Source organism: Sphaerodactylus townsendi, linkage group LG03 (genome assembly GCF_021028975.2).
Source record: "Sphaerodactylus townsendi isolate TG3544 linkage group LG03, MPM_Stown_v2.3, whole genome shotgun sequence".
Taxonomy (NCBI): Eukaryota; Metazoa; Chordata; class Lepidosauria; order Squamata; family Sphaerodactylidae; genus Sphaerodactylus; species Sphaerodactylus townsendi.
The window spans coordinates 107,596,281-107,613,137 of record NC_059427.1 but is presented as its reverse complement, the minus strand read 5'-3'; the positions used below and the strand labels follow the sequence as shown (position 1 = coordinate 107,613,137).

The 16,857-nt window shown below is 41.9% G+C and overlaps 1 protein-coding gene across 2 annotated transcripts in view; it reads right to left on the bottom strand.

Moving 5' to 3' along the window:
* Nucleotides 1-16,857, bottom strand: part of ATP10B (ATPase phospholipid transporting 10B (putative)) — an 81,342-nt gene that overhangs the window by 23,669 nt on the left and 40,816 nt on the right. For both annotated transcript variants that reach the window (XM_048492258.1, XM_048492257.1), the window contains 8 exons: nt 15,276-15,403; nt 12,231-12,483; nt 10,929-11,158; nt 9,099-9,278; nt 4,980-5,583; nt 3,882-3,988; nt 2,580-2,706; nt 1,180-1,364 (listed from right to left, as the gene is read on the bottom strand). In XM_048492258.1, coding sequence (XP_048348215.1) covers nt 1,180-1,364; nt 2,580-2,706; nt 3,882-3,988; nt 4,980-5,583; nt 9,099-9,278; nt 10,929-11,158; nt 12,231-12,483; nt 15,276-15,403 — 1,814 coding nt within the window. The remainder of the gene's footprint in view (nt 1-1,179; nt 1,365-2,579; nt 2,707-3,881; nt 3,989-4,979; nt 5,584-9,098; nt 9,279-10,928; nt 11,159-12,230; nt 12,484-15,275; nt 15,404-16,857) is intronic.

The window sequence follows — 16,857 nt, the reverse complement described above, 5'->3', positions numbered from 1 at the left end:
GTGTTAGTACGAGGACACAGTGCTAGCTTTGTGGTCAGTCTCAGTACCAGTGGTCCGTGCTTGTGTCATCAGTGTCCTCAGCTGCTAAATCAGACTTGCATAACTTGTGATCCATCAGGCTAAATGCCTGACAGCCCTATCTCTGAAATCTAAGCCAGATAGCTAAAAGGGTAAGACATTTCTCAAGAGCGAATGGGCTCTATTAGGCTACCTGAGCTACAAGTTTAGTAGGCCTGCCATGGCTACTATAGCTGCACCACTCAAGAGATTTCCAGGGCAAAATCTTAGTTTCCAGTTAAATGATTATGGGAAGTGAAATTTTGCTTCACAAGTACCAAAGAGAAACCTCAATACAAGAAAAGGCTCTTTGCAGACTGCCAAATACATATCACAGTATCAGAGCTAGTTTCCTTGGAACTGTTTTCAGTCTCCAAATGTTCTGTCTGCAGTCGTGATTCTGTGCTATTTCAATTATTTCAAACTAATAATTTGGCATGAAGTTTTCAACTTCTTGTGCAGTATTAAAATGAAGGATCTGTATGAACCACATCATTCTACCTAAAGATTTGACACTAATTTCCTGTGAATGGAGCCCCCCTGCAACCACTCAAAACTATGGCTGGAGATTAAGATGTCCTCCAGAACAGTAGGGAATGTAGTGCAGAGGGCTGCAGAAAAAAGGGGAACTTGGACAAAATTTCCTCCTTGATCTTGTGTGAGGTGAGCAAGCTTTGTGAACAGAGTAAGAGCTTGTGTAAGGCCCCTTCCGCACATGCAGAATAATCCACTTTCAATCCACTTTCACAATTGTTTGCAAGTGGATTATTCTGCATGTGCAGAAGGGGCCTTACACAAGCCTTTGTTCACAAAGCTTGCTCACCTCACTTTCACCTCACTTTCAATCCACTTTCACAATTGTTTGCAAGTGGATTTTGCTATTCCACACAGCTTCAAAGTGCATTGAAAGTGGATTATTCCGCATGTGTGGAAGGGGTCTAAGAGAGATTTCCTCTTCTTGCTGCAACCTTCCCTGCTGCATGGTCCCCTAACCTCAAGAGTGGCTTGGGGGGGGGGGGGGTTATCTATGTATGTTTTTGGTGGAAGAGAAGGAAGGAAATATTCACTTTCATGCATCCATTTGTGGGTGCTTGGACCCAACCTATTGTCACAAGTCCCTACCTTACTTTCAGTATTAATAGTAAAGACAGTATCTCTTTGGTCTAGAAGTTTGCATGAATAGGCAATGTTGACTGCTGTTTCCTGCTTATCCCCAGTCAGCACCCATATTTGAATCCCAGCCTCTCTGAATGCAGCAATTGCATCAGGGACGCCATCCTGTAAACGATCCTCAATCCCAGTTGCTCCTAGTGAAAAGGAGAAAATGAGCATATTAACACTGAATGCACCACAGCTAGATTCTACTCTTTTGCTGTAGTCCTACCAGATTTGCCAACAAGCACCCTCCCCCCAGCAATAAAACAAAATAATAAAAGACATGGGAAAGGAAAACCATTTGTTTCCCCATCTTTGCCATATAGGCAACATTTGGATGATTACTAACAAATTGCTATGTGATGAAGCACCCCCTAGGCCTGAATTTAGTTTGAAATATCAAATGTCACCTTTCCACTCCAGTCTAACAAAAGGATATTAATTTTACTTCATGTTGGCAGCTGAATTATCACAATTTACAACAGTGTGGTGAACAAGTCATAGCACATCTGGGATCTGATCCAGAGATCCTTCTCTCTAGACAGAATAGGCTTCAGAACCACTGGAACTATTTTGCACTTTCAGGTCCCTCTTCAGAAACCTTCATATGGGAAACCTAAACTGAAAGTCACAAACCTATTCTCTATGCAGAACTCAGTCCGGAGCCAACTCATTATAAACACAGCTTGCACCAGTGACTGCACAGGATTGCGTAAGTAGTGATTTTGCACCTTCCTCCAATAATCGTCTGAATCACGACCTTTAGAAAGGTCATATCATCACAAGAAAGGCACAGAACATAACTGCAAGTTAAATGGTTTAATTGAAAGACCTTTACTAAACAGGTCAGTTTCTTGTCTCTTTAAAGGAAGGTGGAAGGTTATAATACATTTCCTAGCCTGATATGTTCCAAGGTGATCAGAAGGCTAACTGAACACTAAACATAATTAATGATTGAAAGAGTAGTAACATTTCTTCTACCAGAGGTCAACAGTAGGATATTAGCAGCGATAACTATATATGAAATTCAGGTTCTCCCTTTAAATCATGGATGCACCAGGGATGTTACAAGTAGAACAGACAGCAGAGATTTAGGGTGCTCTTCAAGGAACAAGGGAACCCACATCATTTGCTATGGGCACTGTCAGGCTTGTGCTCTTACCAGTCTCTTTGGCCACTCACTGCTGCCTGATCCATGTCTCAGCATATTAGAGACAAAACCGCAGTACAGCTTGGTGTACAGCACAGCTGTAGGACACTGTACGTAGGAGTGTTGTGATTTTATATTATGAGCTTGGTTTGTGGCACAATTACCAGAAAGGTAGTCAACTACTCTTAAGTTCTAAATACATTATTTTAAAAGATACCTAGTAAAGTAAGTTTAGTCTCCAGATGATATGCTGTTTCCATTAATAGCTCCTCTCTGTTGTCAATTGCAGTTTCTGCCTCGTGACGGAAGTTGGCCCATTTCCGAAAGTCATCTTCACTTAGAACCTACAACAGATACTCAAGATTTCAGGAAGTGAAAGGCACTGTGCATTTCAGCAGGATGCTGGATTGCTAGACATTCCTGTTGGATTTAGATGGGTTCATATGTTCATCTTAAGACCTGTGGTTAGGTTAATTCATGTATGGGATGGATTTTACCAACCAGTATGTTACTGTATCACCAGAAATCATTAGGTGACTTGGGATTACATGAATCAGCTTAAGGTTGTCACATTCACTCCTCTCTTCATGTACTGGAGTCTAGTCTCCAGATGTTGCACTGTCCCATTAATGCTTCCCCCCTGTTGTCAATTGCTGGGAACACTCCCTATGAATGTATACTCTATCTGTCTAATTGGGAACATTACATAGAATAGGAAGTCCCACTCTACATTGCAAATATAGGGGGGCACCATGGGAAGTCAGTTTAGCTATGGAGTCCCAGAACCTGAGACTGGCTCTGAGTGCCGAATGGAACACCAAACACTTCATCTGACTGATAGCTCATTTACATACTTTGCCACAGACTCTACAAATTACTTTTTCAGGAGCTGCCATGGCTAAAGTGTGAAAGTACAGTTAAAATAAACAATTAAAATGTTTCTGCAGGCCCAAATCGGACTTCAACAGTGTTACTCCACCAAAGATCTGTAGAAAGTAGTCACTGGTTTCAGACCATTTAAGTAAATGTTAACTACCCTAAATGGAGTACAGGATGATCAGTGTGGTGTTCAGACTCCTATATAGCCATGAGGTTTGTTGTGTGATCTTGGGAAAGTCATTCTGTTTCAGCCCTACCTAACTCATAGGGTTGTGGTGAGGCTAAAGTAGGGGAGGAAGGAAATGTATATACCACTCTGAGCTCCTTGAAAGAAAGATGGGATAAAAATGAGTAGATGGATACAATGCAACAGTGAAAATGAGATAATGGGGAATAAAAAAATTAGGATAGTTACAAACTAAAATGGAAAGACTGGATAAGAATATTTGTCGATTTAGCTTAATTTTCAGATTTCAGTGGAAGGAGATAAAAAGGAATAGGAAACAAGCCTGTGAATGCAGATATGCAACCAGCTTTCCACGGGGGAACTGGCTTGAAACATCAGTCTAAGCCTTCTTTTTTCCTAAGCAAAAATTATTTAACATTTTCAGGCTGAAGTCAGCAGATAACTGCTTCTTACCTTCTTAGCTATGCACAAAGTTCTTAGGCCATCTCGTGCATACCAATCTAGATGTTTCTGTGTTTGAACCCTTACTTTTCTTATCCTTTTTTCCATGGTCATGGTAGCTGCAAAACACAAGAAGAATGATGCTTATTCCAGCTACTGAGAGTTCCATGCCTAACAACCCAAACTGGCATTTCACTGGCATGCTTTCTGATACTGCAATAATCTCTTTCCAAATCTATAAGTGTATCATGTGCCCACTATGATGCATAATGTAACTAGGTGCAAAATCAGAGACATAACATTTTTGGAATAGTGAGGGTGCTTTGGATACCAGCTCACAATGTTTTTTCCCCCAAATGTACCTTTTCACTGCAGAGCCAGGCTCTTTGGGAGATCAAAACAAAACTGCAATTTTGTAATAGCTGGCTATACATGATGTCAAAAAGAGCCTCTCCATTCCAATTCTCAAAGCAGCGTTGTTGTTGTTTATCTTTTTTAGTAATAAAGCAGTGAATAAATAAACAAACACATAACAGTACCAGTAGCCATTTTAAACTTAAAAAGGCTTGCTTGAGTTTGGGTGGGCAGGGAGGGGGTTAGGCAGAGATCTGAGCCAGCATCTGATTTGCAAATATGAACATATGTCATTTTAGTTGCAAAGTGAGGACAAAGCGGCTGTGAACTTTGTTTTTAGACTGCATCTGTCTTGACCACATGTTATGCATTGGAATCAACATGATGTCAACACTTAACAGTGCAAAGGGACTTAACTGTGCTTAAATTTCCCTGAATTGAGACCATGATAGTTAATAGTCCTCTGCTAGATAGCAGTGTCTATCTTCCTTCCTGTTACGGCATTACAACATACCATTCTTGTGCAATTACCATACAGCACATAGGACTATCCGTGCAAGCTACTTCTGAATCTTAATTAGGCTGTTCTATATTCTGAGCACTCTCCAATTAAACAAACTATCATCTCCTGCTCTGAGCTGCAGTATTTGGAGAGCGAACGCTTGTGCTTTCATTATAATCTTGCAGATTGGATACATAATTCATGCAAACCAAGCCATATTTTGTCAACAGTTCATTGGTTAATGCACAAATTACCTCTGGCAGGGTCTTCCAATAAGTCCATTATGACAGAGTCAGCCCCTTTGGTATAGACAATTATCTCCTTGGTCAGAGGATGCCTCACCACCACAGACATTCTTTTCCTATTGGAGTCAAATCCCAAAGTATACAAGAGGTCGAAAGTCAGGAGAGTGCCCTCTGGCAATCTCACAGTCACCTGTTCAGCAGTTCTGGACACTAATGTAAACTGGTACGCACAGGCCGCATGGACAAGGGCTGCTTCATCTGGGCTTTCAGCCTCGTAACAGAATTCTGGCTGCAAAGACCCTTTGGTATCTGTCTCACAGATCTCATGCAAGTAGCCATCATGGGCCCCAGAGGCTGCTTCTGGAATCATCGAGTCTTCTTGAAAACTGTCATAATCTGTTAAGGTTGAGCAGCTTTGTGGAGAAAAATAATTTCTTTCACCAGAATTGGCACAGACTCTGGTGCTTTCTGTGCTAAAACTGTCTCCTGTGTCCGAACAAGATTGAGTTGATGTGAAAGAATAGTTGAGGCTTGCCAGCTTTAGCCGCTGAAACAGCTGGTGGATTCTCTCCAGGGAAATTCCTGCTGGTTTCATTAGGGGCAGAGTAGTAACCTTCAGAGAAAAGAGGGAACCAGGATTAATTAGAGCTGAAATTATAGAATGAGAAGCGTAGAGCTGTCTTTAAACCACCCGAGCACTGCAGTGATTCACACACTACACTTGTGAAAGAAATAAGCACCAGGAGATGCAGTTGATTACAAATACAGGGTTGCACTTACCTCATCAGGTGGGGTTCTGCGCAGATATACATTCGAACTGTGCTTGCGCAGCCTGCCATGGAAAGATTTGCAAGCTTTCTGGCTGCTCTGCAGCTCTGAAGAACACTCACTCCCCCTCACCCACCCCTGGGAAAAAAGATTCCCACCCAAATGGCCACGTGATGAGAGTGGGAGGAGTGCTATTCCCTCAGTTCTCTACTGCCACCAAGGCTAGATAAAGGAAGACGTGGAAAGCCATTTGCAGTGTGGTGAAAAATAGTAGTCCATGCAGGGTAGGAGGGAGGGATGTGTGTCTGCACAGAAACCCACTTGATGAACGACAGTTACAGGTAAGTGTAATGCTGTCAATCATCTTCTTGGGTACTCTGTGCAGCCCCACACTGGGAGTCTAGCAAGCTCATGTATCTTGGCAGTGGGTGTGAGCTTGTCTATTTGATTAACACCTGCAGAATTGCTTTGCCCACTGCAGCCTCCCTTTAGGAGTCAACATCTACCAAATAGTGTCAAAAGAAAGGACATCAGGGAGGATCACCCTGTAACGTCTTGAACATATGCATTTGATACCCAGGCAGCTGATGCTGCTTACACTCCGGTGGAGTGAGCATGAATGTCCAATGGCCAAGTCAACTTTGATTAGCCACAGGCCAATTTCATGGGTTGGACGCTCACCTGGAAAGGGTCTGCATAGCTACTGCTTGCCCTCTATGTGGTCCCCTACAACAAATGAAAAGATTATCATCCATCATGTCCACAGCGCAGTGGAGACTGAAAAAAAATGCTCTATGTATGTCTCGCGTATGGAGGGACTGCTCCCCTGGGGGCTACGGTTTGGGGAAGAACACCGGCAAAGTCATGTCCTCACCCATATAGAATGCTGAAACCACCTTAGGCAAATGCCCCAGGCCAGGGCACAACAGCACCTTACCCTGATGGAATTCATTGAAAAGTGGATCGCACTGGAGAACCCACAGGTCTCCTATCCTCCTAGCAGAAGTGATGGCCATGAGAAGGGCAGTTTTATAGGACAGGAGCAAGGAGACACTGGAGTTCATAGGTTCAAAGGGGAATTCGATTAACCCAGTGAGAATCAAAGTAAATTCCACAGGTCTTTTAACAGACAGGCACACACTCTGTAAACCTTTCAGGCAGTGCTTGCAGGGTGGATGAACAAAGAGGGGAAGGAATCCAAACCAAGATGAAATGTTGAAATAGCAGAAAATTGCACTTTAATTGAGGAGGTAGAAAACCTGTTGGATCCTTTCAGGTAAAGGAGGTAATCAAACACAAGGAAAGTTTCATGATTCAGGTAGAATGTTTTTTCCCCTTGAGCTCACAGAACTAAAACAGTCCCAACTGTAGTCATAGAACTTCATATAGGACTCTTCCCTGGATGCTAAGCCTATACCCTAACAGGCTACTTTTCTAAGGTGGAAGCAGTCAAGTTGTCAGGTGGAGTGCTTGCACATCATGGCAGAACAGAGGACCTGTAGTCCTCTGAGTAGTCTGGAGCTGGAGAAAAGCTGGAGGTCACACCCCAGGCCAAGGATTTTAGGATGGAAACCAATATGCCTGTTCCAATGATGGGCGATGAGAATGCCCCAGGTTTTGTTTGCTTGGGTTTTGACTTCCACAGTGAGTAGAGTGAATGGTGGAAAGAGAAACTCCTTGCCCAAATGAAACTCTTTAGAGCTGCAGATCAGATAGAAAGCTTGCAAATCTTTGTGTGGTAGGCCTGTGTAAGCATAGTCCCAATATGGGGCTACACAGAATGCTCACGAAGATGAACAAGGAGTTTGTTAAATGGACATCTAGATTATGAGTGGGGCTTTAGAGATGAAGACACAGACTGGAAGTCCTTTTACTCAGCAACCTTGCTGGGACAATTGACCAAATAGTTAGATAATCTTGTCTCATACAAAACCATACACAAAGAATAACACTCTAAATCAAAGATTTCTGACTGGCTGAATTGAACACTTGAATATATGAAGCTGCTTTGGACTACTGACCATCAAGGATAGCACTATCTACTCAGACTGGCAGTGGCTCTCCAGGATCTGGATTTCAACTTGCTAGTTGGATAAATTAATTCAGTAAACAATTGGGTTTGCATGTATTGAACAAGTGATATCCTGGGAGGAGGTGAACTAGACATTAGCAGAATGTCAATAGGATACAATTCCAGAACGTTATTCTGTGTTTACAACAGTGACAGTCAATTGGTAGCATTGAAGTCCACAACTTCGCCATAACATTCTTTGATCTTCCCCTATGTCAGGCTGATTTTCAAAGTGTCATTTTCTATTCTATCCATCTCCACATTTTAAGAAAGAAAAGCTATTGTTAGGGCCACACCACTGAAGGGGATGAAGTGTAGTTTACCCTCCAGACAAACATGCAGGTAATTTATACATTTACATTTACATGGCTAGGAAAATGGCTCTGAGGAGAAGGCTTAACTCTCCCTACCCCAGTCCTGTGGCACCGGGCCAAACTTGGATCCCACTTCAAAAAAAAAAAAAAGAATGTGGAAACATCATGCGTGGAACTCCCAGTATCTCATATAGTTTGGTCCTTGTACAGTTCTTGCCAAGTCTGTAACTTAAGTAGTACCCTGAAAGCCTTTAGGGTTGTGAGCTTAACTGGTGACTTTTACATCTGGTTTGACAGGCTCTGTTGTCCCCATGAGTCTGTATTCTTCAGGCATGGTTTAGAAAAACAGAGTCTTGGTAGAATGAAGGAGGTCTCCTAGCTTATTCCTCATATTCTGAACAAGGTGCTGAGGTGACTAATAGTACAAACCTAAAGGGAGTTGTGCCAGTCTAAACTTGTTCATTTTAATGGGCTTAGACTAGAGTAATTCTACACAGGATTGCATTATAAGGCTTATTAAAATAGTTTTTTCCTCCAACTTCCATTTCACAAGTAAGGGCACTCCTTATAGCTCAAACAGAGATTGTTATGGAAAGAACAAGACTGGCCTGATGAACTGGAATGCTTTTTAATTCACAATTAAGGCTTTAATTATCTAATCACATCAATTGATTAATGCAGCCATCAGCAAGATATATAGGAGAATATTGTTTCAGTTTCAAATTAGCCTATTCCTTTGGGCCACCAGGGCAAGCAGATAGGCAGGGACATGTAAAGACAGACAGATTCTGAGAGAATATTCAGGCCAAAGGGGAAATAAACCCCCACAATGCAATACCAAAACAGGTTTCTCTTTTTTTAACCTCTTAAGATAGGTGTCAGCATAAAGCTTTCAACCCTTTTACTGAATTCAACGCATTGTCTGCCTCTCTTTTCAAATCTCCTTTCCAAATAGTAAAGATAAAGTGAGATTACCCTTTGTCTTGGATCAGTTGCTGTGGAGACAACCACAGTGTTGCAGAGGGTCAAGGCAAGAAAAAAGTCAGTGATGGAAGAGGTGGTCTTTACAGACGTAAACGGTGTCAAAGATTCCAGCTGGCATGATGCATTTCTTACTTTCATCAACAACCTGTTGTCTGGGGTAACAACCTTTTCCTGGAATACATGTTATTCAGTTAAAAAAATGGCCTGCATATTCAGGAAACTGTGCAAAAGAACGGCGCTCGCTAATTTTTTAAATGTTATGTGTATAGGGAAAGTTCATCAATTATTTTAATTCAGCTTTTTAACCAGTTACCTGGTTGGTTCTATACATGTACATCTTACCTAAACCTTCCAAGGTGTCAAGTATCACAATGCTTAATTTGATAACTACGAGATCAGAAACATTATTGAGGGCAGCAGTCAAAGCCACTTGTGGGGAGCCCTCAGGCAAGATGCCCTCCATGGGATTTCTTAAAATGTGAAGAGTTTCATGGCCTCTTATTTCAAGGAAAAACCCTTGACGTTTCATTGTGGTTGCATGTTGTTATTTTAGGAATTGGGAAATATTCTCTATTAAAACTCAGCACAGGGTCCTTTGCTCTGCTGCTGATCAGATTTCTTGGCAATGGGATCAAGAAGCAGGTGTTTGAAGATGTTGTGCTAACTTTGAACGAGAAATCACGGTGTTCTCTCTGCAGTGCCAATTTCTCCCATTTTCATTTTACCTGAGGCTGTCACTTTTCATGCCTGGCACGTAAGCATGAAGAATCTTGGCATTTACTAAGCAAAAGCCAACAAACTGTATTGACCCGGCATTTGAAGCACACCTGTTATCTTTTAGCCAGAATAGAGCATAATTCATAGGTGCAGATTTAAACAACTGCTGCTACTACTAGCAACTTCTATGCTCTTTTTCATGAGTTCTAATCAGAGCTAAATTTGTGTCACTCTTTATCCGATCTTAGCCTAGGAACACATTTCAGTTCTATGTCTTAAACATTTTCAGTCAATAAGAGTGCTTTCAATCATCTGTTTTATATTTTATATCCATCTTTTCCCCATAAACAAAGCAGCTTATCACATTGTTCTCCCTTCTCCTTCTCTAACTTCATAATGACAACCCCACAAGGTAGTACAGGTTGAGACATAGGGAGAGGCCGAAGGCCACCTGGCAAGCTTCTGTAGCAGAGGGGGAATCTGAACTTGATTTTCTGAAGTCTTAGTCTTATACTCTAACTACTGTGTCATGCTGGCTCCCAGAGAACACAGTGCACCTCAAGCAGAATGTTGTAACCTTTGCTGGAAGTCTTGGAATAACCCACTGACTGTCGGATACATATTACATGATAACTAGATGTTATTTTAACATTCTACAACTACTTTTTTTTTTGGCCAGAATAATAGAATTCTGTGCTCCCAAAAGAGATCCAGTTCTACAGGGTGAGTTTCTTGGAAGCAGAAGTACCACAAACTTAAACGATGTAATATCTGCCCAGGAAAAACTATAAAAGGTGATCTGGAGTAAGTAAGCACACCGGTAGGTGATCTGGAGCAAGTAAGCACACCGGTAGATACTGCTGATCCCAAAGTAGATTTAGTATTCCATGCCATTTCTGCAGCCACCCAATACTGCTTTTTAAATTGACTACAAAATTTAGAATAGCTTTCTTTTTCCCTGGCCAAATTCAAACTGCACAGACTAGGCACCTTGTATTTTGTACTACTGCAGGTGTCAATTACAGAATGTCACTATTACTTGTCTTCACTCTCTTGAACTTTATGCAGCAGAGAGACCTCAAAGCAATGAAAAATGTTACTCACTATAATGCTACTGAATGCCACCTGAGACCGAGAGCTTCCGCAGCGCCCCAGAGATCTGTTTCTTGTGTGCCCCTGAAAATGAGCCCGAGCACTCTGACTCCTCCTTAATGGTTTAATGGGCATCTTTGTTAAAGTGGTTGTTTCTCCACCCTTGTTTGAAGGGAGACTGAAATGTTTTGTCCATTCTTCACTATCTGAATCCAGCTCCTTGAAGGTCTCCAATCGTTTGGCTTTAAGAGATAAGAAACATTTGTGACCTCTTCAGTCAGAACAGAACAATTTTCTAGACAATCTCTCTTAGCAATTTCATGTAGACATTTAATGAAAGGGAGAGAGATCTCTGATCACAGCAAACAGCACTGGTCTACAGAGGTCAGTGAAGGTAGGAAAGCCTGTGATGAGTGATAATTTCAAAGCTGTTGTCCTATCATTTCAAACACCACAATTCTGTTCTCACTATTGGCATGTGAAGGACAGAAGCGCTGCAAGTTTGTAAACACTGACCTCGGAAGCATCACTTCTGCAGAGCCCCCTTCCCTGTAACTGATTAGACCAGACACAATAATCTAAGTCTCTTTGCCCATCACCACTGGGAATCAAGGAAATGAAGACAACCGTCTATACCTTCCCATCAATCTTCTCCATGCACACTACCAAAGCTGGAAGTGGAACTGTGCTCTATACAATCACAACAGGTCACCACTTCCAACAGCCAATCCCAGTTATGTGTGGTGGTGGCAAGTGATGGCTGGACAACAGTACCAGGGGAATGGTTAGAGTCTGTGTACATCTCAGAGGTTGCCCTGAACAGTAATGGAAGGATGCATGTGAAGGAGATGGATGTCTACACTAGGTGGCCAGTCTCCCTGGTTAGTTTGTGTTCTGAAACCTGGCTAAGACGGTAGTGGGGATTCAACCCTTCTCAACTGCTACTTCTGTGATATACCCAAACATTCTCTCTTTGCTTACTTCTCAGGGATAGCAACCTGGTGGCCTTCTATTGTCTGTAATTGGTGCAGGGCACAGGGGCAGTTCTACAGAATTGTCTGTACATCTAAATCATAGGTGTCAAACTCGCGGCCCTCCAGATGTTATGGACTACAGTTCCCATCATCCCCTGCCAGCATGCTGGCAGGGGATGATGGGAACTGTAGTCCATAACATCTGGAGGGCCGCGAGCTTGACACCTGTGATCTAAATTATAAAGAAGGCATTTTGGAAAGTGAAAATACAAATGTTCTGGCATCTGTGACCCTATCAGGATTATAGGTCAAATAACATACTTGGTCCAAAGTGAATTACCATTTTCCTGATGTGAAAATTCCTTCCCATTGATTGTACATCGTCGAAACACCATCTTGTTTTCAGTCAGGGTCCCCGTTTTGTCTGAGAATATATACTGGATTTGTCCCAGGTTTTCAGTGATATTTAGGGCTCTGCACTGTATCGGCAGATCTTGCTCCTCACAATACAGGTCGATATCATTATGAATAAAGAAAACTTGACCCAACTTGACCAGTTCAATCGACACATAGAGGGAGATAGGGATTAAAATCTGGAAAAGAACATTGCCAAAAAAAGTTTAAAATGTATTGGCTGGGTTCCTTTTCAACTTTTCTGCATTAGCTGTGTCTTATATTGATTGCTGTAACGAGACTTCCTGGACAGGGAAGGAAAATAACCTGTTTCCCCCTATTAAAAACCCAGTAGATAAAAGTTAAGAGCAAAATTGTTGGCACATCTCTTGTAATTCACAGCAGGTACACAGCAGGTTATGCTGCCGTAGCCTTTGGGCCTACAGACTGCAGATAAGGAGAACCAAAGAAAAAAGTAGTTTTGCAATTGATGTGAATTGCTGCTGAGAATCAGGGACATTTCCTCCCATATAGTGGGAGTAAGATATTGCTAGAAAATTCTTATTATGGAATGAGGACACAAATGTGCAGATGTCAGCTGCAACCAGAGAAACCTGTGCAAAAGTGTAGCGAATAATATTCTTGCAAGTACTCACAGGGCAACAATATATATGACTAGAATCTCCCAGAGGTTCTTTCTGAGAGTTGTAATTCATTTTACAAGGGTCTGTGAGGAGAAGCTTGCATAGCTTGTAACTATTACAAAAAACAAAGATTGCATTTGGCTCCGTCACTTCCTTTCCTCCTTCAATTATTTTGGATAGACACAGTTGCATTTCTCATGTAAATTATAGTGTCCCTTTGGAATCCCACAAACAACTCCGAAAACTATCTTTCACTCATATTAACAAAATTTGGTTTGCTTATATGCTGACAGCCACCACAATGAAATGGGGAAAAGAAGTATTTTTCTTATCTCAGACACTGGTTCCTAATAGCTCTAACTGGATACTTCCCTGCCCTCATTTATCTTCTTTCCCCCCACTTACTTCTGTGAAAAAGAGAAATAATTGTTGTTGACCTTGGTTGAGGAACTACTTCAACAGTAGCACCCCAAAAAGGGTGGGGTTCCTGTGCTTTCAATTACTATGTAAAAGAGGGAATTTGGGCAACTGCAGCTCATTATACAGAGGCAAGAAAAGCAGCATTTATTTTACAGGTCAATGCTTCAGGAGACCACTGCATCCAGTCATTCCAAGAAACACTAAATAGAACTTCAGGACTACAGGACAGGACATGTTCCTGTGAGGAGAATCTATAATGGTATAATTAAGAAGAGCTCTACACATGGAACAAAGGGCTTACACATATGCACACCTGGATTGTTAAATTTTCCCTCTAGTTACAGGCCTTCAGGGTCACCTAGGATGGTCCTTCCAGCTATTAACAGCATGTTTAGAAAGGGTGAGAAGAGTTTTGTTGGGAAAAACTCTGGTGTGTGCACATAACCCTTTCGATTACTGGCCTCAGATTGGAAAAGTGTAGCCAATAATGAGTAAGCCCTTTCATTTCTTTTGAAACACTTTTTAAAATAATCTGGTTCCTTGGGTTTCTGTTAATGAGTAATCATAACGAATATTTTACGTAGCTTTTTCATATAACTTTTAACATTCCAGCTTAAGCTTTTGCGCTTAGGGGCGTAGCTACAAAAAAAGACATCTAGGCCAAGCACTGAAATTGTGCCCCCCTGGCCAGACTCCACTACAGTGGGGTAGCAAATTTGGAGGGGCACTAAGCCCAAGTTATGATAACTAAAAGGAAAGGAAAGACAGACACATACACTGTCATTGTGGGAAGGAAGAAAGAAGAAGAGATTGGATTTATACCCCACCTTTCTCTCCTATAAGGAGAATAAAGTGGCTTACAAGCTCCTTTCCCTTCCTCTCCCCACAACAGACACCTTGTGGAGTGAGAGAGTTCTGAAGAACTGTGACTAGCCCAAGGTCATCCAGCAGGAATGTAGGAGTGAGGAAATGCATCTGGTTCACCACATAGCCTCTGCCACTCAGGTGGAGGAATGGGGAATCAAACCCAGTTCTCCAGATTAGAATCCACCTGCTCTTAACCACTACACCATGCAGGAGGGAAGGAAGGAAGGAAGAGAGAGAAAGGGAGAAAAGGGAGGCAAAGGGGGAAAGAGAGCAGCAGCAGCAGCAGCAAGGGGTTGTCACATTTTTACCTCTATCTCCTTGCCTTAAAATTAAAATTGGATTTAAAGTTCAGCTTACTTTCCTTCCAGGCAAGTGCACTGTGGTTGGGGGAGATTGAGGATGGGGACAGGCCAGAGAGGGCACTGTTTCCCTGACTTTGTCCCACCCCCAGTCTCCCTCTGGCCACCACTCACCAGGAAGTAAAGAAAGCTTAATTTTAAAGCAACACAGACTTTATTTGGGTGGCGGTGGCAGCAGGGTGGGAATATGGCTGAGTGCTGCCAAGTAGCCAGATGGCAGGTGGAGTGAGGCAAGATGCACAGACATTGCAGCTGCTGCAGGTGGACAGGCAGGGAGGCAGGCAAGCAGGGATAGTTCCCACTTTCAAGTGGCACCCAGGGCAAGTACCATTACTGCCATATCTTAGATACACCCCTGTATGGATTGGACCTAAACTGCAGGAACTCTGCAGGATCACACTGTTAGCCTTCCACCAACTCAGGTGGGTCAATATTTTTCTCCCCATATTGTAAAGGAAAGGGAAAAGCTGAGATTGAGAGAAAGTGGCTTGCCTAAGGCTGCCTTGTGAGCTCATGGCCAAGGTGAGGTTTAGCTACCTGATTTGCAGCTCACACCTTTAGCCACCTCACAGCTCCGCTGTTCAATGTACAGCTTGAGCCATCCCATGTACACTCAAAAAACAACCCCCCTCAACATTTCAGTGGGACTGACTCCCAAGTAGACTTAGATTCATCACCTCATCAACAATACATATTTCTCACCTGTAAAAGGATAATCATTGTCAGGAACATGTAGAAACCTGCCACAGCTGGAGCAAGATAGTTGCCATTTATGTCTGGGATGATGTACAAAGGGGGTTCTAAGAAAAGCCCATTCCAAATCCCATGGCCTGAAAAAAAGAAGCAAATAAACTACTTCAGAATAAGAATACTTGGGGGGGTGGGGGTGGAGAGACCTTAGCAATTTTTTCCTGTTTGTGAAGTGTTCAAATTCAAAAAGCTGAAGTAAGGCAATATTTTTTAGCAGGATCAGACTAAACAGCACAAATACATGCTTTTGAGTTCTCTAGAACTCTCCAGCAGGCTGGATGTTAAATACAAATTCTCCTCATTGTGGCTTTGGATTTTTTTTTTAAAACATGGTTCTATGTAGCTACTTAAAATGTTTAGGGTAGAAAGTGTATTTTCCTCTATACTCAGCAACAGATGATTTACCCTTTCAATCATAACCAAACAGTTGGATAAGGGGCTCTGTAAAGATAATCCAATAGATGCTGGGTTTGAACTGAATTAATAAATAAAAAGTATTAATCAGATTTTATATGAAAGTAATCTAGTACATCTATTGTTCAATGATAACTCCGGTATATATCATGCTTTTTGGCTGAAGTCCCCAAAGCAAATCACAACTAAAAAAAAATAAAGCCATTAAAATGGACCATATCTGAAGAAGTAAAACATCTATAATAAGGGGCAATATTTATCCATAACCTTCCACCACATGGTCCTACCTTCTTCAAGCTGCGGTGTCCCCAAATCACCCACTGAGCTTGGGGGTGGGGTTCGTAGTGTTGGTCTTCCTGAATTTAATGCAATAACCTTACCACTACATTATACTATTTGTCTCAGCTGTTCAAAAATTAGCATCCTTTCAGCCTAAAAACATACTTGAAGAGAAACTTGTTTAAGGCTCCTCAGATTTCTGATGGGAGGGGAAGATACCATGGCGAGCTTAGAGTGCTTGCAGAGACATGTGTAAAATCTGTTTTAAAAACTAACTAGCTTGCATGTCTATCTCAGGTCTGAACCTTTTTTAAAGCACTCCTTGAAAATGCATCCCTCTTGCCCTCCTTAAACAAAATGATTGAAATTCCCTTTCAAACCAAGAAACTGATTTTTGATCTGAAGTACCTACATTCAAAAATAATGAAACCGGAGCTGCTGCTCTTCACTTTTGAGTCTTTTATCCACTGGTGGGATTCAAATAATTTAACAACCGGTTCTGGTGGTAGGATTCAAATAATTTAACAACTGGTTGTTTACAAGCACCATTTTAACAACCAGTTCTGCCAAAGTGGTGCGAACCTGCTGAATCCCACCACTGGTTTTGTCCTCCTAGTCTGATTAATTTACTGGCTTGCTGCTATGTCGTGCCACATTTGGAATCTCTCTAAAATTCCTCAAGGCTAACTTCTAGAAATAAAGAAACTTGATGTAATCATTTCTGCTCTGTGTTTTGCAATGTGTTTATTTTGTACAACTTAGAAATCAAGATACAATTATAGGAACTGCTACATTCTCTTCCAGATATTTATTTGTGAAAGCTCAGTGGACCTTTTTGCAT